The following is a 23,672-nucleotide window of genomic DNA, read 5'->3' on the forward strand; positions in this document are numbered from 1 at the left end:
CCCCCCCCCCCCCCCCCCCCCCCCCCCCCCCCCCCCCCCCCCCCCCCCCCCCCCCCCAGGCGTATGATATACCCAACATGATGTTTTCCCCATAGATGTCGCGATTTGAATCCCTTGACTCTCTTGTATCATCTGCTCCCCCTTTTTCTTTCACCGAGGGTGAGTCTTGTATTGGTGCATTCTATGCCAGACATGTTGCATTTTTTCTACTATTACATGTATATAGAGAGCCATGTGATGCAGCCGAATTGCCGGGGGATAACTTGTAAAGAAATCAAGGACTCAGTCTCTCGAGACGCCACTTGCCTTGCTTTCCACCCTCGCCCTCCTCCCACTCGTACACGAAGCGATCGTGCAGCCTGCTCTCCCTGCCCTGCCAGAACTCGACGCGCTGGGGGACCAGACGCAGGCCGCCCCAGAAGTCGGGCACGGGGATCTTGTCCTGGCCCTTGAAGCGCTCTTCGACTTCTTTGACCCAGCCTTCCAGCTGGGCTCTGCCGTCGTCCTCGTACTCGGGGTTGGCAGCGTCGTGCTCTGGGTCAGCAGCGTCGGCGCCGTCGACCAGCGCCTCGGACGAAGACTGCTTCGCCGAGGGCTGGGGCTGCAACACGGCGGACTGACGGCTCGCCCAGGCGCCGATCCGGCTGCCCCTGACCCGAGTGTCAAAGTAGGTCTGGCTCTCCTCCCGGGAATTCGTCTCGGTGATGCCCTCGACGCGGACCTGGCGCTGCAGGGGGGGCCAGTAGAAGACGAGGCTGGCGTGCGGGTTGGTCTGCAGGTCGCGCGCCTTCCGGGAGGTGCCGAGGTTGGTGTACATGACGAAGCCGTGCTGGTCGAGCTCCTTGAGGTAGACGATGCGGGAGGAGACGCGGCCCGAGGGCAGGTGGGCGGTGGAGAGGGTGCACGCCTCGGGCTGGGAGATGGACGGGGTGCGCTGGGCGAGGGAGAACCAGGCGTTGAACTGGGGGATGGGGGAGGTCGGGTCGAGGTCCTGGGCGTGGAGCTGGGAGAGGGTGAACTGGGGGGCTTGGCCGTGGGGGTGGTGGCCTGCTGGGGCGACTATTGAAGGAATGTCAGCTTTGTGTGTTTGAGGTGAGGCTGCCAAGGGGGGTGGTGATGGGTGAGTTGTGGTGTTGAGGGGAGTGAGTGAAGGAGGTACCTGCGAGACAGAGACACAGAGACGTACAGATGAGTTTCTCCTCCTCAGTGGTGAGCACCGTCGAAGGCCGGCGATACAGAGCCATCCTCGTCGTCGTGGCCGTCGAAGCGAAATGTCGCAAGCCTGAATATCTCATTCAAGAATTCAACAGTAGCTTTTTCTGCACTCAAGCTGATTCCCCCCCCTCTCTTACGAAGAATTTAAAAACAAAGCTGTAATGGAAGGGCTCTTATATATGCAAGGTCTGATGATCACAAGATCCATGAGTCTTTTTTGTTTTCAGCAGTGAATCATCATCAATTCAGTAAAATCAACTTCTCGAAAAGAAGAGGCAGCGAGTTTGAGGGAAAGAAAGGCGCGAAAAGTGGGGACCACCATCCGATTGCATGACGCTCTCGAAATCGAATGAGGCGCTTTTTAGCCGTGGATCTAAAAGTTGTGGTAGCATCTACACCGTTGTAACATGGTTATAGCAGCGAAACAGCGAGTAGAGTGTACTTTGGTCCGTTGGTGCTTGCGGGTGTCTGTTTTAATTGGAGGTTCCCACTAAAAGCCATCGTCTTTGATGACAAAGCAGGATTTGATTGATGAACAGCTGGAGTCTTACGCGCTACCATTCGAGTCTGTTGATTCAATTCAATGACTTGAAGTGAAATGAATCGCTTCTCTTTGAAACTCGCAAGAGTTGTATACTACTTGCTCTCGAGAATTGAATCTTACAGTTGCTGATGCTCGAAACAAATGTCCAAGTAAACATACCTGTAATATATATATATATGCAAGACTCACCTCTCAAACAAACTTACACATAAAACACACACATAAAACACACACATACAAAACACACATACACGCAAAACGCACGGAACGCACATACGTACATACGTACGCACATACGCATACGTATAAAAATACGTATGCGTATACAAACATGTTTATTGGGTATCATACGAAATATCATCTACGGTCTGCTGGCTTCAACGCCACACAGAACGCCCAAAAACCCTCCAAATGAAGCAAATGTTGCCCTTTGCTGAAATACGGGTTTTATACCTAGGACGCACTCTAACGCGTAACGTCCGGAAAAAAGAAAAAGAAAAAGAAATAGCCTTCTACATCATACCCCCTTTTTGAATAAACCGAGCCGAGCTATTCGCCTTCCATCCCGAAAAAAAAAAGAAATCATTGAGAGTGAAACCCGAAACGAAAGAAAATCTACTCCGTACAGTCTTTGGGAACATGCGCCGCCGCGTCTGACAGAATATAGCCTCTTTACGAGCTAGCCATAACAAGTGCCAGGAGCGCCATCCTGCAGTAAAGACCATACCGCATCTGTAAATCAATGTTAGCCAATTCACCTCCTCAATCCGCCGGGGAGTCCTTCTTACCTGTCTAAAGTACGCCGCCCTCTGGTCAAAGTCCACCTCCTCAGCCACCTCCTCGTTCCTGGGCAGAGGGTGCATCACAACCATGGAGCTCTTGGCGTTCTTCAGCGTGGCGTTATCCACGCGGTATGAGTCCTTGACCTTCTCATAAGCCTCCACGCTCTCGAATCGCTCCTTCTGAACACGCGTGCAGTACAGCACATCGCTGCGGGCCAGGATCTCGGGCGTTAGAGTCTCAGACTCCACCAGTAGCTGTCCTGATGCAATCAGCTGCTCTCTCACCTTGGCGGGGAGAGACAGAGCCTTGGGGGACACCAGCTGGACCTTGACCTGGTAGTGCTGGAGCAGGTACACCAGCGAGTGGACCGGTCGGCCATACAGGAGATCACCCAGGAAGGTAATCGTCAGACCCTGAACAGTGCCTAGCTCCTCACGGATGGTGAAGAGGTCGAGGAATGCCTGGGTCGGGTGCTCCTTGCTACCGTTTCCGCCGTTGACGACGGGGACGGGGCAGTACTTATTTGCAATGTCCACAGAGGTTTCCTGGGGGTGGCGCAAGACAACGGCATCTCCGTAGCAGGCCAGCGTTCGCAGAGTGTCCTGCAGCGTCTCGCCCTTCTGGACAGACGAGCTCGACGTTGAAATCGCAATGGTGCGTCCGCCAAGTCTCTGCATGGCAGCGTCAAACGAGGCCGAGGTGCGAGTAGAGGGCTCGTAGAAGAGCGTGCAGAGCACACGTCCGCGGAGGATGTTCAAGACGCCCTCGCGCTGAACGCCAAGTCGCATCTCCTGGGCAACAGTAAACAGCAAGTGCAGGTCGGCTCGGGTATACTGCTTCACAGACAGGACGTGAGAGTTCTTGAACGAGTTGGGCTGCGACAGCAGCTGCTGGAGAGGGGAGCTGGCGGTGGGCTGGGGTAACAGAGACAGACCCAGCTCATCCACGGCGCCTCCAAGTCTGGCGGGTGAGCCCAGTCCCTCCATGTTGCGGAACCTGGCGGCAATCTTGGGACTGCTGAAGGCGGCCTGCTGTCTGGGCTTGGGGCTCTCGGTGACCTGGGTAATGAGGCCCATGGCAGGCTTCAGAGGGGGAGAGACGGGGACCTCGCGAGAAATGTTGTGCGAAGACATATCCTTGCCCTTGGGGGGTACCGGCAGGAGCTCGCCGTCCAAGCAGACGGTGGCGTCCTGGAAGGTGACCCTGCGGACAGATCCGCGCATCACACGGCCCTCAAACGGCGACCACACACTGCCGGGGAGGACCTGGTAAGGACGATCAATCTCCACCTCGATGCTGGTGCCGACCTGATCATGGAGCTCAAAGATGTCCATGGGGTTCTGGTAAAGCTTCTGCTTGAGGTCGTCAATCGTCAGCTTGCCCTCGGTGACAGACGTCAGCAGGAGCGGAAGGGCATCCGCAACGCCGCTGGACGTGTCCGCCTTGTGACCCAGGGACTTGGCAAGCTGGTAAGGCAGACTACCGACGGAGAAGACGTCGATGTGTGCCATGTTCTCCCACAGGGCGGCCTGGTCCTCGGGGGTGGGGAGGAGTCGGTCGAGCTCAGGGTAGTCCTTGGTGGACAAGTAGAGAGAGTAGATGGAGACGTCGCAAGAAACACGCAGACCCTTGGCCTTGGACAGCGCAATCAGCCGAATGTCGTCCTTGTTCGTAACCGAAGTAACGTGAATGCGGCGGTTGTGCAGCGAAGCGAGCAACAGGATCGACGCCAGGTCAGTCAGCTTGGCATCGGTCACAATGACCTTGTGCGTTGGCCAGGCGTCAAAGTGGGCAGTGACGGCAGCCACCTTGCTAATGTTGCCAGACAAGTGGTTGAAGGGGATGAAGAGGGAGCCAACCTCACCGGCAAGGGCGCTGATCTGGCTGTCGTTCTCAGAAGTGGCAGAGACAGACAGGTTATAGTCGCAAAAGTCGCCGAGCTTGCTGTTCTGCTGAGCAGCCCTCAGAGTGATGCCGTCGGTGATGGCACCCTCGAGGCCGAGCGGCATGACGCGGATCATGCTGAAGCCCGCAGAGATGGAGGCCTTGGTGACAATCTCCATGTCGTGGCTCTGGGGAGTGACAAGTCCGGGAACAAAGGCCGCGACGTTGACCAGGCCGGGCAGGACAACCGTTTTGTGGCTGGTCTGGTAATCGCGCTTGGCAACATTGAGCTCGAAGCTTCGGGCAATGGCCTCAATGAGGATCTTGGCGTTCTTGACGTTGGTAACCAGGGGGATCTGGTAGTCAACAGCCATACGACGAGTCTGGTAGCCCTTGCTCATGTAGTTGGCCGGGCGGCGGTACTTGTTGTTGGAAGGCAGGTTGATGTACAGATCAATCGTGTTCTTGGACAGGTGCTGCGTGAGAGAGAACTCCGACTCCTTGTCCTCCTCCTTACCGAGGACTTCGAGGTACTGGACGGGAACTCCGTGCTCCTGCAAAAAGTCGGCGGTACCAGCGGTGGCAAATAGCTTGTAGCCAATCTTCTGCAGCTTCTGCACCGACGGCAACATCTCCTTCTTGTCCTTGTACGAACCAATGGACAGAAGAATGTTCTTCTTGGGGATCTTGAACCCAGTGGACAGGAGAGCCTTGAGGTATGCCTCGTTCTTGTCGACACCGAAGCAGGCAACTTCACCAGTAGAAGCCATCTCGACACCGAGGACGGGGTCGGCACCGGAGAGACGAGAGAAACTGAACTGGGGCACCTTGACACCAACGCAGTCGGGAGGAATATCCGTGGGTGGGTACTCCTGGAAGGGCTGGTTCATGATGGCCTTGGTGGCCATCTCGATGAGGTCAACGCCCATGGTCTTGGAAACGAATGGGAACGAGCGGGAAGCTCGGACGTTACACTCAATGACCTTGATGTCGTTGTCCTTGGCAATGAACTGGATGTTGAAGGGGCCAGTCACGTTCAGAGCAGCACCAATCTTTTGAGTGGCCTCCACAATGCGGTCGGTAGTGGTGCGCTCAAGATCCTGAGGGGGCAGGATGAGCGTGGCGTCACCAGAGTGAACACCAGCGTTCTCAACGTGCTCGGAAATGAAGTGGCCAACAACAACGCCGTCCTTGGCGACAGCGTCCATCTCAATCTCCTTTGCGTTCTCAATGTACTTGGTAATGACGACGGGGTGCTCGCGAGAGACCTCGGCAGCCTGGGCCAGGTAGCTCTCCAAGTCCTTCTCAGAGTAAACAGTGTTCATGGCAGCGCCAGAAAGGACGTATGAAGGGCGGACCAGCACAGGGTAGGACACCTTCTGGCAGAAAGCCTTGGCCTCCTCGAAGCTAGTAAGCTCCTTCCAGGTAGGCTGGTCGACGCCGATTCGGTCCAGCATACGAGAGAACTTGTATCGGTTCTCAGCGGTGTCAATCATCTCAGGTGAGGTACCCAGCACCTTGACTCCAGCGCGGTGCAGAGGAAGGGCAATGTTGTTGGGGGTCTGACCACCCATGGCACCAAGAACGCCGCTTGCAGTCTCCAGCTGGTACACATCCAGAATCGTCTCAAGCGTAATGTTCTCAAAGTACAGCTTGTCCGCCTCGTCGTAATCTGTGCTCACAGTCTCTGGGTTGTAGTTGACCATGATTGTCTTGTGGCCGGTGGCTCGCAGGGTGCGGATGGCACGGACGGAGCACCAATCGAACTCGACTGACGAACCGATACGGTACACACCAGAGCCGAGAACCATGACACCATGATCATCGAAGTCGACATCGTGCTCAGACGCGTTGTAGGTGAGGTACAGGTAGTTTGTAAAGGCCGGGAACTCGGCAGCAACGGTGTCAATCTGCTTGACAAAGGGCTGGATGCCAGCCTCGAGCCTGAGGCGGCGGATAGCAATTTCGTTGGAGCTCCAGAACTTGGCCAGCTGTCGGTCGCAGAAACCCAGACGCTTGGCCTGGAGAAGGATGCTGGGGTTCTGTGCAACATCGACAGTGGTGAACTGAGTCATTTGCTTGGAGAAGTCGCTCAGTCCCTTGAGCTTTCGGAGGAACCACTTGTCGATCTGGGTCATTTCCCAAATCTTGTCGACGGAGTAGCCTTGGTGCATGGCGTTGGCAATAGCAAACAGACGCTGGTCAGAGGGCGTCTGCAGCTCGTCGTCGATGCTCATAAGAGCCTTGGTCTCGTTGAAGCCAAGGTTGTGGAAGTCGATGGCGCGGATGGCCTTTTGAATGGCTTCCTCGAACGAGCGACCAATGCTCATGACTTCACCAACACTCTTCATGGAGGAGCCGAGCTGGGTGGAAACACGAGTGAACTTCTTCAAGTCCCATCTGGGCATCTTGACGACAACGTAGTCGAGAGAAGGCTCGAAGCAGGCGCAGGTAACCTTGGTCACCGAGTTCTTGATCTCTTTGAGCGGAATTCCAAGACCCAGCTTGGCGGCAATAAAGGCCAAGGGATAACCTGTGGCCTTGGAGGCCAAGGCAGAGGATCGGGACAATCGAGCGTTGACCTCAATAATGCAGTACTCCCGAGAGAAGGGGTTCAGAGCATACTGAATGTTGCACTCACCGACAACGCCAAGGTGTCGAATGACGTTGACGGCCGTTGTTCGGAGCATGTTGTAGTCCTCATCCGAGAGGGTCTGAGAGGGGGCGACCACGATGGAATCACCAGTGTGGATACCAAGGGGGTCAAAGTTCTCCATGTTGCAGACAGTAATGCAGTTGTCCTGGGCATCTCGAACGACTTCGTATTCAATTTCTTTCCATCCCTTCATACTTCGCTCAATCAGGACTTGGGGGCTGGCGGCGAAAGCCTTGTGGCAGAGATCCAGGAGCTCCTGCTCGTTGTTGGCAAAACCACTGCCCAGGCCACCCAGGGCATAGGCGGCACGGACAATGACGGGGAAGCCAATGTCCTTGACGACGTGGAGAGCTTCGTCCACATTGCTGGCCGAGGCCGACTTGGCGCATTTTTCGCCGATGGAGTCCATGCTTCGAGCAAAGAGCTCTCGGTCCTCGGTGGTGATGATGGTGTCGATGGGGGTACCCAGGACCTTGACACCGAGGCTCTCAAACTCATCTTTGAGCTGGATACCGACCTGCAGAGCAGTCTGGCCACCGAAAGTGACGTAGATGGCATCAGGTCGCTCATACAGGATGACCTTGCGGACGAACTCAGCGTTGACTGGGAGGAAGTAGACCTTGTCGGCCAAGCCCTTTGAAGTTTGAATGGTGGCAATGTTGGGGTTGATGAGGACTGTGTAGATGCCTTCCTCCTTGAGAGCCTTGATGGCCTGGCTACCAGAGTAGTCGAACTCGCCGGCTTGGCCAATGCTGAGACCGCCACTGCCAAGAACAAGGACCTTCTTGACAGAAACGCGAGGGTGAAGCCTCTCGTTCTCCTCAATGGTTCCGCCGGGGAAAGCGACGGGAGCCTTGAGAAGAGCAGGGTTCTCGGCGCAGTTAGCCATGGTGTCAATGAAGACGTCAAAGAGGTACTCTGTGTCGCGAGGGCCAGGGGTGCTCTCGGGGTGGAACTGGACGCTAAAGTACGGCTTCTCAGCGTGCATGATACCCTCGTTGCTGCCATCGTTGGCGTTGACGAAGAGCTCTGCCCAGCCGGTGGGCAGGCTGGCGGCATCCACAGCGAAACCATGGTTCTGGGAAGTGATGTGGCACTTTCCAGTGACCATGCTTGTGCAGGGAATGTTGTGGCCGCGGTTACCAAACTTCATCTTGGCGGTCTTTGCACCAGATGCGCGGGCCATGAGCTGGTGGCCTAAGCAGATGCCGAAGATGGGGATCTTGTTGGCCTCCATGACGGCGGCAATGTTCTTGGCGGTGCTCTCAAGGACGGCCGGGTCACCAGGACCGTTGGAGATGAAGAGACCGTCGTACTCCTCGCCGGCAGCCTTGGCTAGATCATAGTCCCAGGGGACAACAACGACTTCGACACCTCGCTTGAGGAAGCATCGAAGCTGGTTGTACTTCATACCAACATCGACACACAGAACACGAATTGTCCGGCCGGAGGGATGCTTGCGAGCAACAACGGACGCAGGCGGCTTATACAACTTGGGCTCCTTGACGGATACTACGAAAGGCATGAGCATATTGTCTCTTTGTGTTTTTCTTATCTAGCAAAAAGGGAGGCAGATGGGGAAACTCACCCTGCGCCACCAAGTTCTGTGTGTTGGGGTTAACCCAGTCAATTGCCTCGAATTCGTCGATAGAGGCGAGGCCATTGGCCGCGCCGTTGCCAGCAGCGGCGATGCCGGCAAGTCTCATCTTGCCCAGCATGCTACCCTTTTCACGGATCCTCTTGGTCAAGGCTCTGGTGTCTACGCCATACATGGCCGGGACGCCCTGCTCCTTGAGCCATGTTCCTAGGGAGGAGGTAGCGAGGAAGTGGGAGAAGTCCTCGCCGCAGTAAGAAGCGGTAACAAGACCGGCAATGTGAATCTGGGATGACTCAAAGTGGGCGGGCAGGTCGCCGAGCAGCTCGTCCAGCGTCTCCCGCGAAGGGACACCGTAGTTTCCGACCAAGGGAAAGGTGATGACGAGGATCTGGCCGCGATATGAGGGGTCTGTGATGGATTCGGGGTAGCCCACCATGCCGGTCTGGAAAACCAGCTCTCCGGCGATGCTCTTCTCAGCACCGAAGCTGTAACCCTGGTAGGTTGAGCCATCCTCGAGCTCAAGGCAGACGAGGCGCTCGTTGCTGCCGTAGCTGGCCGAGGCGGGCTTGAGGAGCTGGACAGCCATGGTTTTTGGTGCAGAAAGCTGGCTTCTTTTCCTCTTTTGTGTGGTTGAGGTTCAGCAGAAAGCAACTTTGGACTCTTCGCCGTTCAAGAAGCCGTTCTTCTCCAGCTGTCTTGTTCCTGACGATACCCAAGGCGGGGCAAAAGATGGTGATGAAGAGAAAGTGAGGGGCGAAGGTTTGCTGGCGACTGACACGAAAAACTCGTTTTCAGAGCTTCTCCCGGGCAGGTCAAAAGCTACCTCGCTATCATCTGCTTCCTCAACAGTTGCAAGGCGTCCTTCAGAGAGTATGGAGAGAAAGAAAGAAGCTTGAAGGATGCTCTCGCCGTAGTTGAGGAGGAGGAAGAAGAAAGGAAAAGGGAAGAGAGAGAGAAAAATCTCGGCGGGTTTGACACCATCTTATTTTTTTTTTCTCTCTCTCTCTCTTGCCAATCAATACCATCATCAAGCCACGACCGGCGCGGATTAGCCTCAAAATGTTGAGAGGCAGCGCCTCGCCATTGGCCAATGCAGCTGAGATCACAGCGCCCGTTCCACCGCCACCAGCCAGATGGGCCAATGGCGGCGCTGCTCGGGGGCCTCTAGATTGCCTATGATGGATGTTTGCAGGCGTTTGCGTGGTATTCCTTCAGAAGCCCACGCACTAACTGGACCCCGCAGCGGCCCTGAGACCCCCAAAAGAAAAAAAAAATTCAATGGATGGATCAAACAAGATTGACCCCTCCATCGGTGATGGATTCACTGAGTTTAGACGAGATATGATGCGTCGCTGGGTGTTTGAACAAGCGCGAGGCAAACTATATGTCGGCGGCGGAAAAGAGAGACGGATTGTAGGACATGTACATATCCAGATTGGCATTGAACGAGCACGCTGTGAAGCAGTAAACAAGCTCTCCTGCTGTCACGAGACTTTCCTCTACCACAAGCACATGCTTCTACCACCATCTCGTTTGTGGAGCGCCATCCAAACGCCTCCGCAGATCTTTTTTTTCTCTCTTGCTTTTTATCCCACCGTGTGGATCACGGCAAGCCAAAAAAAGATGCAAAGATGGTTGGGGGACGAACATCCTGATTCGCTCTTATCTGAGAGCCTAGTCGAGCCCGTGGGTAAGCGGTTGCGATGTGTAATTGTCTTGGGTACAAGTTATTCTCATCTTGGAGCTTGGCAAGTCATGGTTAAGGAGATTGAGTTTAGTCTGAAAATTTCTGTCATCTTCAATTGATTGGCTCCAAGCTGTCAGTTGTTTGATCCCTTGTCTGACTAGTACTTGTCTGATTATCCTGTCGCCCTTTGAAGAGGCAAACACATTCTTGCTATTTTGCTCTGCCATGACAAGGAGAAGAAAACATTCACCAGTTGGGAAAAAATTGTGTAGAAAATGGCATTTTTCTCTTCCATCATCCAAAGTTGCAAATAGCACCAAGATACCATGTAATACTGCCTCATAGGATACCATTAACCAAAATATGAGACAGCCATCGCCAGTAGAAAAGGCCGTTCAATTCGCAAAAGATACAAACCGCCCAGCAATCACACTATCAGCACCTCCGGATAATCTCCCCAATAATAGTATGGCTTGCGCTGGGGGTTGTGGACCATGACTGCCCAGAAGAGTGCTATTATCGTCATATAAAGGACTGCAAAAGTTATAAGCACCTCCAGATTGAGATGCCCAATGGCTCCCAGACATACTATACAGCCCGAGAACATGACGGCCACGAATAGAAGGGATAGGATTGCAACCACAAACGCGTGGCCCTCGAAAGCTGATCGGCGAGGGGGTCCGCGTGTGAACCAGCCAAACCCGTCAGGAATACGCAAAACGCGAGACTGGATGTCGTAGCCTCGGGTGGCTATTGCAACGTGGACGGGGTTTGGCTGGCCATATCGGAATTTGCCGCTGAACATCAACTTGATGGTTGCCATGGTATTCTTGGTACCTCTTGACGGTCCGGGAGCCTCAGCCCTTCCATTTTCTGGTGCAAATCAGCGAGTTGCTCTGCTGGATTATGGCTGCATTGATCTTACCTTGAGGATGAGGAGGATGAATCTTTGTAGATGCCGTAGACATGGCTGATGAGAGCAGCCGGATAGTCAAGTAGATGAATATGTAGATTTATGCGAGGGGACGTTTATCCTATTTCCTGATCAATGGTGCCACTTCTTTTTATAAGAGAGAATAAAAGTATATTTGAATACTCCACCAGAAACCTAAAGGTTCCCAAAAGTGTATCTGATAACAGTCTCCACGGCAGATTCCGAGTTTCAAAGCTCTTTGTCAAAGTTTGGTGTAGAGGCCAGAATCGACGTTCAAAATTTCGCCCGCAAGACTGCCCGAGACATTTCGGTGCGAAATAAGCACTCAAGCAATGAAGATGACAATGTCGTATCTTTGGGTCCCTGGATATCAGCGCATGATTTAGAGTTGTTGAGCAGAAGCAGCAAAGTGAGAGGGCCTTCAGTTCAAGGACAGTACAGGTAGTATTGTGGGCGAGAGGCTGCCATGTGGCAGACAAAGTTACCTCTTGCGCAATGTTTCAGATCCATTTAAATGATGCTATAGCCCAAATCTTGTCTCATATCCACGCAGATCCATCTATATATAACAGAGTTTTCATATACCTACTACGACTTGAGGCTGAAGCGACCAAGTGATTTGGTGATATACCTGAGGACGAACATAAACTCTCGATAGGCCTATTATTCTCGTATCTCAGTGGCCCACCGGGAGACTGTATGTAGCTAAATCTTTAGCGTGGCGCTAGCAGATCTACACTCCAGATCGGGTTTTACACATCAGATGAGGCTTTGACTTAGCTGAAGCCATCACGAACACGCACCGTCACACCAAAGGCATACGCTCATTTCATTGAGTGGGACAAAGACTTCAACAAAATCTCCGAGTATCACATGATACACCCCTTTTTTCAAGGCCCCTAATTTGTGTAACGTCATAGCCAAAGAGCCAACAGGGCGTAGTAGCAGAGACCATCCCATCGCACAGACTCCAAATATTCGCAGGGCTAGCCGCTCGTCAGCATTGTAAAACTAAAAGTTATACAAGAACTAGCTAGTGTATAAGAAATAGATAGGTACAGCTAATCTAAGCAAGCATGCCTCCCGAGAGAGTTTCGTCATTTTGATGCTTCATGAGTGTATTCGTCTCCAAGCAAGCAACGTCGCTGTCATGTGGTCTCCCCCCAAAATCCAAGGTGAGGAACCGCAATACCAAGTGGTATCATATAACCAAGTAACCGAAATCAAGCCTCTAAGTCGAAAACGCCAACAGGATAGCGGGAATCGCAGGCCCGCTTTCCCTTCCCTTGCTATTCCTGTTCTTCCATTACGTCCACAAACGTCCCAGATTGCTACACAGCGCAAAAAGGCTACGTTTCAATGGTCCTACTGCAAAGCCAAGTTGGGCTGTAGATTCATTGGCGGGCCAGGCATATTTGGCAGCTGGGGCGTCCTCTGGGCAGCGGGACTGGCTTGCTGGCTCGGAGCCATTGGAATACCCGGCTTCTGGCCCGAGGGCGCCGTGCGGAAGGCCGGCTCCTTCTTGGGGTCGAACGTGGGGAAGACAGCTTGTAGTCGTCGATACAGATCCTGGATCGACTTATTTCGCTCTTCTCTGTCCGCTACGGCATCTGGAGGCGTTGTTGAATTCTCGGCGCCAATCGGTACTGCTCTGGGCCGGAGAGTCAGGTTCAGCGGAGGTGCGCTGAGATATGCCGGACAAGGCGGTCCCTTGACTTCTGGCTTCCTATCTGCTAGTGCAGCCATGTACGACAGGTTGGCTTGTAGTCGTCGCATGCAACTATGAATCATTAGTTTTTTTGTGTGCGTGTGTCAATATTTTTGACATGTTCAACATACTGCAGATAGTCCTGCTGGAAGTGGTTCTCCTCATCGGAAGGTTTCCTGTCTGGGATATTGCCATTGACAGCGGCAAACTCCTTTTTCATTTCTTGTAGCGTTGTCTGGATCTGGATCGACTCGTACAGTAGCTCGTGGTTGATGTCTAACAGCAGGGCGAACCTCTCCTTTTCCAGAGCCTCTGTTGTAGGGCTCATAGGTACCGCACCCGTTGGTGGACCAGCCATGCCGCTGGCCGGATTGGAGGAAAACGTCGGTGTCTGGGGGGTGTTCAATCCCATCTGCTGTTGATTTGTCGGCGTCTGTCCCTGGGACATGGGTTGCGGAGTCGAGAACTGAGGCTGCTGGGGAGGCATGATGTTTGTCGGCGTTCCTTGGGCTGTGCTCGGGGGTCTCTGGGGAGTCGACACCTGGCCCATGGCCTGGTTCGGCTGCTGCTGCTGCTGCTGCTGCTGCTGCTGAGCTTGCTGTTGTTGAGCCTGTTGCTGGGCTTGTTGCTGCTGTTGCATTCGTTGCATCATCATCTGCTGCTGCTGAGGCATGCCGGGCTGGCCCATGGGAAAGCCCGGCATCCCGGCACCCATCATGTAGTTATTCGGAACGAAGCCCTGAGGACCGACGCCCGCGGGGAGGACTTGACCGTACGCCGCGCCGGGGAATTGTTGCTGGTAGGCCACTGTTGCACGCGGGTTAGTGTCAGTCGTCCTGCCGCGCGACTGCTGACTGCAGGAGAGGGAGAGGGAGAGGGAGAGGGAGAGGGAGAGGGAGAGGGAGAGAGAGAGAGAGACGCACTCTGGTTGTTTGGCGCCATGCCGGGCATGCCATGCGACGGCATCATGCCTTGCGACTGCATCATGGAGTTGGCCGAGTTGGCGTCGGCAACCATGTGCGGGTTCCCCCCAGGAAACGCCCCTTGAGGAGCCATGCCGGCGAATTGCTGCTGGCGGTTGAACATGACCTGCTGGCCCGGCTGCATTCCTGGCTGCGGTGTGCCCGCGGGGTTGAAGTTGGGCGCGGCATTGCCAAAGCCGTAGTTGTTGGCGTACATGGCAGGCGAATGGATCTGCACCGGTCGTTTCTCGTGTCGTGTCGTGTCCGGTTCGGATGGCGATGGCGAGGGAGGAAATGGCGAGGCTCGGCGCCGTAGATATACGCAGTTGGACGGATTGGCTGAGAAGAAGTTGTAGATGGGAAATGGCCTTAGCGGGTCGAGGAAGCGCGAAAGTGGCCTAGCCTGTCCTTTTGCAGTCGCGAAATGACGTGAGATGCCGATGCCGAGGCGCTGGGAATATCTCGAGACTTGGAGACTAGTTGCGAAAGATAAAGGGCAGATACAGCGATTTTGAGGAATTGAGATGATTGACTTGCAGAAGAAGAAACACGAGACAATTGCCCTTGTTTTTATCTTTTTCCTTCTGCGCGTGTTTATTTATAGTTTTGCGGATAAAGCAGCAGAGTTTTGCTGGCGCTCGGAAAAACTGCGACGGCTTGTGTAACTCGGCCAGCTTATTGTTATTGGATTGCATCTGACGAGATGAGCAAGTTCGGGCTGCAAGCCTCGGGCCGTGCCTCTGCTGAATAAGCTGGCGAGAGTTGCTGAAATGTGTAGATTGTTGGTGATGATCAGGTAGAACTGAGGTGATATTGGTATCAAGTACTGAAGAGCAGCAGAGCTACATGTGTAAGAGGTATATACTACCAAGAGGAATTAATACCTTATCATCCATGGATATCAGCTTTGTACTTAGTATATAAACTCAATCACAGGTAACTTCAGCGTGAAATCGAATCGGTATCTTTCATAGCTTGTGATTTGTTCATCACCCGTCAACCTCCATCCTGACCATGAGCCCATCCGTCATCATCATTTCTCCAGTCCAAGAAAGGAATGTCCGATACTATTATACAACCTTTTAACCGGTCGCCATGAATGCGACAAGCTGAAATGCGATTATAAATCTCGTCCGTGATTCACACAGACACTCAGCAACGTTAAGCGTCAAGTCTCCGGCTTACTCCATGAATAATACCGGCCACCAACCAACGTAATCGTCGACACAGCTTTACTGTCTCAGCCTCGAATTCTGATTCCGCGTATAAAGCCCGGATGACCACCAAAGGCCGTCGTAACCCTGATTACGGCCTAGATGCCGCTTACCACTTATTCACCACGCAATCAAGCAAGGCAACTTAGTGGTACGAGGTGCCGTATTTCGATCTCCCTTCCAGCAGATTGATAAACTCATCGGCAACGTGCTCGCACGTCCTCTCTGACGGATGCACCTCGTCATACCTAACTCAATATCAAGTCAGAATTCCCAACTCTCACCTATTTCGTCTCAAAATCACGCCATGACAGCACTCACCATACGAAATTCGACTGCGGCTCTGCCGACTGGAAGCATCCCGAGTCTCCGCATCCTCTCCAGGATCCGGTAATGTCTACCGGCTCTGTGTAGTACTTGGTTGGGTCTGAACGCAAATCCAGCAACAGCGAGTGCACATCCAGTAAGCTGACAGTAGCCCCTGGCCAGCGCTTCTTGACCAATAAGTTATACGGCGCTCCTGTGGCGAACATGGTGTTTGCGCTGGTCAAGAATTCCTCCATCTTATACTGAGTGTCCGTCGTGTTGTATGTTGCCTTGTTGCCCCAATACTCATTGTTTCCCGTTCCTCCATTCGCGATAGAAGCATACATCGGTGAGAGCTGTAATGGTAGAACGTTAAGAAGCACAAATTGCCTGCCACCCAGCTTGTAAACGCCGTCAAAAGCTTTCCAGACGCACTCTACAAAATCTGTAATGGTAGCGCCATTGACTTGGTTGTTGCCCAAGAATCCGTCGATGCCTAGGTCATTGGTGCCGATCCAAAGCGCGTAGACGGTGTTGTCCGCTCTCCTATCTGGATACAGCCCCTTGTAGCCAAGATCTGTCTTAAATGCCGGGACTTCGTAATCCAAGATGGATGGAAAGGGTCCGTTGATGTTGCTGAGAAAGTGCTGGGTGACGCCGTCAGAGCACATGCCGCCGGCAACGGCATAGTCGTAGAGCTTGGCGCCTGTCTTTTGTGCTACGAGTCGCGGCCAGGCATAACCTCCTACTGACGTTGCATTGTTCACTGGTAGAAGATGGCCTGGAGGAGGAAGTGCATTGTTATTGAAGATGTAGTTAAGACGGCCTTCGTCTGTGTAGCTGTCTCCGAATGTGACAAGATTGCTCAGCTTCCGCAGGCCGGTTGTGCTAGCAGCCGTAACGGCGGCAGCGTATAATAGAAGAGGGAGCATCTTGATTTAGGTGTTTGGTTGTATTGCGTCAGACTTGAGAGCAAATGCCATGGTATTTATACATTTATCAAGTTCGGTCGACCGGATACTATTCGTGAGTTGGACGAATTATTCGGGTTTACAAATCCTATGCACAGCTTTGGTAATAGACATCAACCGACGGTAATTGTTCAACTATACGGTCCCAGATAAATGGGCCACTATGCCCGGTCAATCGTGGAATAGTATAAGAGCCGGCCTTTTTAGATGCCGACATCCCCAGATCCGTTGTCCGGCACATCTTCCCCGCATTATCACCATTGAGATGGAGACTGCAGGATCACATGCCCATTTACAAGATCCCCTCGATTGAACATTTTAGATGGCGGAAACAGGTTGTTTCGCCGTGCTGCAGTTTAAGATTTGAATACTGGAAATTGCATGTGAAGTGTATAGACCGCCTCTTGAGCTACACGCAGCACACTTTCATACATCACAAAGTCCGTTCCTGGACACTATCATACAAGATGCAGAAAGAGTCATCAGAATTAGTAATTGCCGTCGGCTATATCATGCACTGTCTTCTTTACCCCAGATTTCCAAACCTCTTTCCTATTTCGATGATGGAGCCTCTATGCCGAGCCATCGTGGACTCCGAATGATACTCCGAAAATACTTGATTGGGTCGGATAGTAACAAAAGTGCGTCATTTCAGCATGTTATTTTGATTTAAATGAATGTTATGCAAATAAGAATTGCGCTTTCTATATTCACTAAGCATAGCCAGCAATCTCTACGAGAAGGAATCACATGGCTCGGCTTCGAGTCATCTTTGGCGCGAATTCGTTCTTTGACAGCCTAGTCCTATTACATTATACATGTTCAACTTCAGTATATAACAAACACGCTGTAAATACGAGTAACAATTCTCATTCAACCTTTCCAAAGCATGCGCAAACAAACCTAGTCATCCACACCATGCAATTCTCTTCATCACGAAACCTCTCAGGAAGCCGGTGAAAATTTGCTAAAATGGGCGGTAAACCACTTGACGCACTGCTCAGCCGCGTCGTCTGCCTGCTGCAAAGAGTCAGGATGCTTGTGGTCCGCTCGAACACAGAATCCATGCCCAGCCTCAGGATAGACGGTGAGTTCGCCGCGAGCTGCTTCGGGCTTCGCCTCAAGAATGGCCCTGATCCCATCGGCCTTTTCCGCCGGGAGGTAGTCATCGTGCTCGCCCAAGGCAAACGACACCGGCAACTTCAGGTTTTCAATGTCGCTGTTGAGACTTAGGAAGCTTGGGTGTCCGGTGAATCCGGCGTCCATCAGCGGTCGTCCGTCGATTGTGTCTCCGCGACCCAGGAATATGACTTGCTTGCCGCCCCAGCAAAAGCCCGCAGCGCCAACTGGCAGTGAAGCGCCTTCTTCTTTGCGGAGCTGCTCGAAGAAGCCCTTGACTCTTGGCCATGCCCTCGTAGGCCAATTGGTCATAAGAAAGGGCACCATGCCGCGAAGAGCGTGGAAGAAGTGATAGCTACAAGTTCGTCCGAGCTGCGGGTTAGCAACTGTAGCTCAGTGTCCACTGTGGTGCTTCAGCATGGTACTTGCATTTTGGTGAAGATTCCAGCTGACGGGGATGATATGGTTTTAAAGTCATCAATCGTGTACAGAGGTGCAGGTCGTCCTACAGCAATCAGTCTTCAATGTCTAAAGCTTGCTTCAAGAGTCATGGATTGTATATCGAGTACGGCTTACCGTTCATGAAATCAGGAGCATACACCTTGAACCCGCCCAGGTCGGCATACTTATCCGCGGCAAGCCTTATATTGACAAAGGCCCATCCGAACGCATCTGGAATTACGACGACAATGCCTTTGGGGGGCGCCCCATCAGCGGGTTCAACGACGTACGTGTCGAGACCGTAGGCGCGAGTGACGGTGCCCCGTGGCTCGCCTTCGTGCACGGAGCCGCGGTAACAATTCTGGCACGACATTTTTATAATATATCACTCGATTTTCGGATTTGAGAGAGGTGGTGAATTGATGGCGAACGAATTCGGCTGGACAGGTGAATACATGTATTTCATGTTCATGTTATCTGTATTTATGAGATGAGGGGAGGGAACCTCACATGCCCGGAGATAAGGAGAGCAACATCCGGCAGTCTTAACCACGAAAATCTCCATCATTTATCAAGTAGTTTCAAAATTATCCACACGTAGATCATGCCATTGTGGAAAAAGAAAATTCAAGCAAACATGCATGTATAAAATTGCGTTGGGTTTTACACTTGAATACTTGCCTACGTGTGGCTTACACGGAACGCGAGAGTGAGCGTAGCAGTGCCCGCATGTTGGTTGCACTGAGCCACGCTACCCTACACCAACATGCGAAAATTGAATGCCAACCTATACATTTGGTGATTCCTTGAGATCTCAAAAGCTCTGAATTATTTATTCCGGGTCCAATGAAGTCATGATTGTCCACTCCTTATCATAAATCCGTCATTCATAGGCAGATTAAAGGAGTAAAGCCAATGCAGTAGGTTCACCGGCCAAATCATGCGTTTTCGGCACCGGTTCGGCAACGCTAACATCAAACTCGAACTATCGAGTCAAACGGCAGCCAATGCGAATTACCGATCACTTGGTTGACGACTTTTCGATGTTTCTCAGCTAAGAAACCTGTCAAAGACGTGGTTGCCCTTGAGTATCTGACGGATTGAGCCAGGAAGCTGACAGTTTTAAGAAGTACACATAAGAGAAAAACGATAGCATCAGGTAACTGTCAAGTGGGGGACAGAAAATCGAGACGTAGAAGATTATAAACTCCCACACGATCAATCATACACTAGCCCGTTTTTTTCTTTATAATATCTGCGACCATATTTATATTTCTCTATCAACTACCATATTTACATCTCTCTAGTAGCTACTACTCTATTTATATTTCTCTAGTTATTACTACTTTATTTATATTTTTCTAATGACTACTATTTTATTTATATTTTTATAATAATTGCTACTATGGTTGTGAAATTTAGGTGCTAGCTAAATAGGCGTTCATTTGCAAATGTACTGGATGAACTCAGTCATTTAGTATATTGCTGCATGTATACCCTTATTTATTTTGCGGTCTCTCCTTTTCTGACCTCCACTTGACTGTGCACTTATTACGGACATCTTCATATACCGGGCGGGATGTTCGCTGATACTGTAGGAAACAGCCGTATTAAAGAATACAGGTTAATCAATTCTACATGACGCTCTTGCCACTGATTCGTATTCTAATGATGCCTCCGTGTAGTTTTTCATGATCCCTTTGCCGAATTGATTTGCATAGGGATTGATAAGACTGCCCACGCCAAGGCTTGATTTAAATTCTCCTCCTCTGTGTAAGTGGGTGTAGATTGTTGACAGAGTCCTGTCTATCCGATAACAGTTATTCCGATACTTCGATTTCTACTCAAGTGGCATCAGCAGTGTGACGAACGATAGTCATGGATGGTTGTATCTCATCCGTGGTGCTAGATAGAAAAGATCCCTCCGCCCGAATGGTCTTGTAGATGTCAAAAGTGTGGTTGCCAATCTTTCACGAATAGCCCGAAATGTCAATCACGGCTTTGGTCTTGACACTGCCATTGCTCGGCTCTCGTCGGTTCACGGCCAAGCACGGCCATGCCAGTCCCACGAGCCCCCATCTTCATCCCAAGCCGAAGAAGCAAAGTAAAAGCATCCAGGAGCCCACGCGCACCACCGCCAAGGCGAGCAGGACAAAGATAAAGGAATCAAGCTTCTTCTGTAAGCTTCGACTAGACCTCGAATAGGCAGCAGGGGGGCATCATGAGAGTTCTCCATTGGGCAGGAGGAAGTGTTCCCAGGATCCCCTAGTATTGCTAGGCTAAGATGCCGGCCGTCAAGGGGGATTTTTAAAGTTAACGTTACTGGCAGCGGTTCGAGGAAGACAAGGGGGGAGGCTATACTTTACTAAGATAATCTACAGGTACATGTAAACTTATCAAGGGATGTCGGCTGAGTGCCGTTTCGCGTTGCATGCTAGCGCGTTGCCGTCCATGGCGAAAATGGCGCGGGCAAGGGAGATCGATAGTCGGAGGCATCTAAATTTCAAGCTTCTTTCTGGAATAGGAAGGCCGTGAGGTATGGACGTCGCACGGCGCGGCATGCGAACACTGCGACCTACCGCTCTGGCAATTAGGGGGGCTGCCTTGATAAAAGTTCCGCTTTATGGATAGTATGCGTTTGTGAGGGTGAGACTGCGCGGAATTGTCGGAGAACGAGGCCGGATTTCTAAACGGCACATCGCTGACGATAGTGGGAGCTTGGTGTTTTTATACGAGAAGCTGGAGCTGGAGCCCTGGTAACTCCTTGTGGGCGACCTTTTGTATTGAATGAAGGTCATTGGGAATATGGCTGAGATGTGAGATGTCGGCGAAATGAGATGATTTGAGGCAGCCCATCTCTTTGCAGCTCTGAGCAGTAACAGGTGCCGAGATTCTGCATAATCGCCGTATCGGTGCCCACAGACATGTCCGATGTAGATTGAGGATTGGGTTTGTATAGGTTGCCTCTGCGCATTGGCGCCAAGGATGGCCAATAAATCTATTGGCGTTACTCCGTAGTTGCTGTTCATATCCATCCTCTGCACCCCTTTGTATTTGTAACGTGTCAAATGGAGAGATGGTGGTTTACAAAGACCGCAGCCAAGGCCAAGGCGATGGTTTCTTCGTCCCTTCACCTCCACCTCCGCGTGTACTTTGGAGAATGCGCTGATCGACAGGCACCCTGTATGTTCCTGTTCCTGCACCCGTCAAACCGCATGCTTACCTCGGTCAGGGGTTCCCGATTGGTGGGATCCGCGGCTGTCGGTCCGAAGCCTCGAGCATTCCAGAGCCAGGCAGGTCCTTCAAATGGCTGTTCTTTGTCAAGTCTCCGCATCGTCTTTCGGAGCCTTGTTGTTTCCCCGAAATGTTTCTGTTTTGTTTCATGCGGCGGTGAATAAGCGGGAATATTCATTCCAAGGACTTGGCGGCCGGTTGATTCCCCTGTCCTTCGAGACGCTTACACGTCCCTTTACCTCTGGTGTTTGCTTAGGCAAAGCAGAGGCTGGCGCAGCATCACTCAAACTGTCCTTCAATTAGAGAATAACATGTGTACTTTACGTCAACGAGTATGCGATTCAGTCATCTTCAGTTCCGTCTCTTTCTTCAAACGGCCGCTCGTTGCATGTTGATTTGATGGGCTTGGCGCCTTGGCTCATCATGGGCCGCTTACACGTGCACATACACGGCTTACCAGCAACACTAGCAAATACTCGCATTATCATGATAACCAGCTTCCATACGTAGCGGTGGGACCAGACAAGGGAGTCTCTGCATCACAGCCTCATGGTTTCGTCGCAGTGGTTCAGGTCCACATGGCACCCCTGTGCTGGAGCTGGCAGTCACAAGAGCAGCGTGTGTGTAAGTGGCTGGGACAGACTCCAGACACTTTAACCTGGTCACGATCTGCGTTTGACAACATCTAGACGATTCTGGCATCGCCTTCCCCCACAATGGCGCCGTCCACAGGTTCATTGGACCGCCCAAGTCGGTTGCCGCCCAGCGTGGCCGTGAGCCGGCCTTCTTTGTTGCTGGGGTCGGTGTCAATGCCGCCCATGTGGATGATTATCTAGCAGGATTTCAACAATGCATAGAATGCCAAGAGACCAGTGTGGTGACCTCGACACGCGGTAGCATTGGGGGTCAGAGATGGTGGGAGATGGCATGCCCCAATCTGGGAGGTTGACTCTGCTATTCATGGCATCAGCAACATGCCTGTCCCCCTTTCACGCAGATGTAACGGAACGATTGCCGCATCGCTGGCAAACGCTTACAATGGGACTAGCTTGGTATTCTTTCTTAAATCTAATGGATTGCTTCGTGCCTGGTCTGCATCAGGGGCTGAACAAGTACTTAAGAGATCACTTGTCTCTCATCTCTCCATCCAGCCTTTTTCTTGGATCTGCTATACAACAACAGTCTCTGACAGCTCGCCTCGATTAGATCCTCGGCCTAAGACAACGCTTGTACCACAATCACACAATCATCACAATGAAGGTCTTCACTCTCGCCTCTATTCTTGGCCTCGCCGCCATGGCCCAGGCCCACATGGAACTCTCATGGCCCTATGCCTTCCGCTCCAAGTTCAACCCCAACGTGCCCGAGGCCCTGAAAGACTACAGCATGACCAACCCGCTGTTCCAGGCTGGTGGCAACTATCCTTGCAAGGGATACCAGGTCGACTTCAGCAGGCCCGAGGGCAAGTCAGTTGTCACTTGGCAAGCTGGAGGCACTTACAACCTGACGCTATCCGGCTCTGCTACTCACGAGGGCGGTAGCTGCCAAGTCTCTCTGTCCTACGACCAGGGCAAGACCTGGAAGGCCTTCCACTCGTGGATCGGCCAGTGCCCTCTCAAGCCCACCTGGAGCTTCACCCTACCCAACGACACACCTGCTGGAGATGCCATCTTCTCATGGACCTGGTTCAACAAGATTGGAAACCGCGAGATGTACATGAACTGCGCCCACGTCACCATCCAGGGCCGAAGCGGCTTTGCAGCTCGCAGCCCGTCCGACCCGTACAACAGCCGTCCTTCTCAGTTCGTTGCCAACGTTAACAACGGCTGCGGAACTCTCGAGGGCAAGGATCTGCTCTTCCCCAACCCTGGCCCGGATACCGATTTCAACTCTGCCGGTACTGCTCCTCCTACTGGCACATGCAACACTGGCAAGCGTAATGCCCAGCCATTGGTTGTGTGAGTCGGAAACGACATCAGTCTAAAACTAGAGAGAAAATGGAGATTTGGTCAGCAATGGGAGGCTGACTGTGGTGGTGAATCTGATTCAGTATATATATTTTTGGCAAGACACTGTGTACATACGGGTGGTCTTTGAACTTCATTGGACTCTCTTCAAGTAGCATAGGGGAGGTCCGAATTGTCCATAGTTGGGTATAAATGAATAAATTGTACATTTGACATGACCACATGATCTTGAGAGCATCCAAAGTTTGTGGAATCTTGATACATGTAGGCATCAGTGTATGCTGATACGCCGATGGCGGAACTACAGGCCTCTGAACTTACATTGAAGTACAGCGTTGGGTCGTTCATCGTCACCTGATTGGCTGCGCTCGCACCGCCTTCGCGCATACACCACCCAACGTCGTTGATCCTCCCTCGGCCCATGTCTCCCGCCTTCATCAGTGTCCAGTC

The 23,672-nt window shown here is 52.2% G+C and overlaps 8 protein-coding genes across 8 annotated transcripts; 2 read left to right on the forward strand and 6 right to left on the reverse strand.

The window, feature by feature from the left end:
- Positions 1-274: 274 nt before the first annotated feature.
- Positions 275-1,244, reverse strand: Triagg1_2347 (uncharacterized protein; the record flags this gene model as incomplete). The annotated part of the gene is made up of 2 exons (XM_062896518.1): positions 275-1,059; positions 1,187-1,244. The coding sequence occupies 2 exons, from the start codon at positions 1,242-1,244 to the stop codon at positions 275-277; spliced, it is 843 nt and encodes a 280-aa protein (XP_062758559.1).
- A 1,187-nt stretch (positions 1,245-2,431) lies between these two features.
- Positions 2,432-9,265, reverse strand: Triagg1_2348 (uncharacterized protein; the record flags this gene model as incomplete). The annotated part of the gene is made up of 3 exons (XM_062896519.1): positions 2,432-2,491; positions 2,548-8,594; positions 8,671-9,265. The coding sequence occupies 3 exons, from the start codon at positions 9,263-9,265 to the stop codon at positions 2,432-2,434; spliced, it is 6,702 nt and encodes a 2,233-aa protein (XP_062758560.1).
- A 1,623-nt stretch (positions 9,266-10,888) lies between these two features.
- Positions 10,889-11,334, reverse strand: Triagg1_2349 (uncharacterized protein; the record flags this gene model as incomplete). Its single annotated transcript, XM_062896521.1, has 3 exons — positions 10,889-10,900; positions 10,956-11,239; positions 11,292-11,334. 3 exons carry the CDS (start codon positions 11,332-11,334, stop codon positions 10,889-10,891), a joined length of 339 nt encoding a protein of 112 aa, XP_062758561.1.
- A 1,331-nt stretch (positions 11,335-12,665) lies between these two features.
- On the reverse strand, positions 12,666-14,665 carry Triagg1_2350 (uncharacterized protein; the record flags this gene model as incomplete). Its single annotated transcript, XM_062896522.1, has 4 exons — positions 12,666-13,080; positions 13,140-13,815; positions 13,932-14,446; positions 14,520-14,665. 4 exons carry the CDS (start codon positions 14,663-14,665, stop codon positions 12,666-12,668), a joined length of 1,752 nt encoding a protein of 583 aa, XP_062758562.1.
- Positions 14,666-15,329: 664 nt separating this feature from the next.
- Triagg1_2351 (CAZyme family CE16) lies at positions 15,330-16,422 on the reverse strand (the record flags this gene model as incomplete). The annotated part of the gene is made up of 2 exons (XM_062896523.1): positions 15,330-15,432; positions 15,506-16,422. The coding sequence occupies 2 exons, from the start codon at positions 16,420-16,422 to the stop codon at positions 15,330-15,332; spliced, it is 1,020 nt and encodes a 339-aa protein (XP_062758563.1).
- Positions 16,423-17,406: 984 nt separating this feature from the next.
- On the reverse strand, positions 17,407-18,394 carry Triagg1_2352 (uncharacterized protein; the record flags this gene model as incomplete). The annotated part of the gene is made up of 3 exons (XM_062896524.1): positions 17,407-17,952; positions 18,006-18,085; positions 18,157-18,394. The coding sequence occupies 3 exons, from the start codon at positions 18,392-18,394 to the stop codon at positions 17,407-17,409; spliced, it is 864 nt and encodes a 287-aa protein (XP_062758564.1).
- Positions 18,395-21,833: 3,439 nt separating this feature from the next.
- Triagg1_2353 (uncharacterized protein) lies at positions 21,834-22,204 on the forward strand (the record flags this gene model as incomplete). The annotated part of the gene is made up of 2 exons (XM_062896525.1): positions 21,834-21,879; positions 21,945-22,204. The coding sequence occupies 2 exons, from the start codon at positions 21,834-21,836 to the stop codon at positions 22,202-22,204; spliced, it is 306 nt and encodes a 101-aa protein (XP_062758565.1).
- Positions 22,205-22,509: 305 nt separating this feature from the next.
- Triagg1_2354 (CAZyme family AA11) lies at positions 22,510-23,217 on the forward strand (the record flags this gene model as incomplete). Its single annotated transcript, XM_062896526.1, has 1 exon — positions 22,510-23,217. The coding sequence occupies one exon, from the start codon at positions 22,510-22,512 to the stop codon at positions 23,215-23,217; it is 708 nt and encodes a 235-aa protein (XP_062758566.1).
- Between the last annotated feature and the right edge of the window lie 455 nt (positions 23,218-23,672).

Source organism: Trichoderma aggressivum, assembly GCF_033847375.1.
Source record: "Trichoderma aggressivum f. europaeum strain CBS 100526 chromosome Unknown scaffold_006, whole genome shotgun sequence".
NCBI lineage: Eukaryota > Fungi > Ascomycota > Sordariomycetes > Hypocreales > Hypocreaceae > Trichoderma > Trichoderma aggressivum.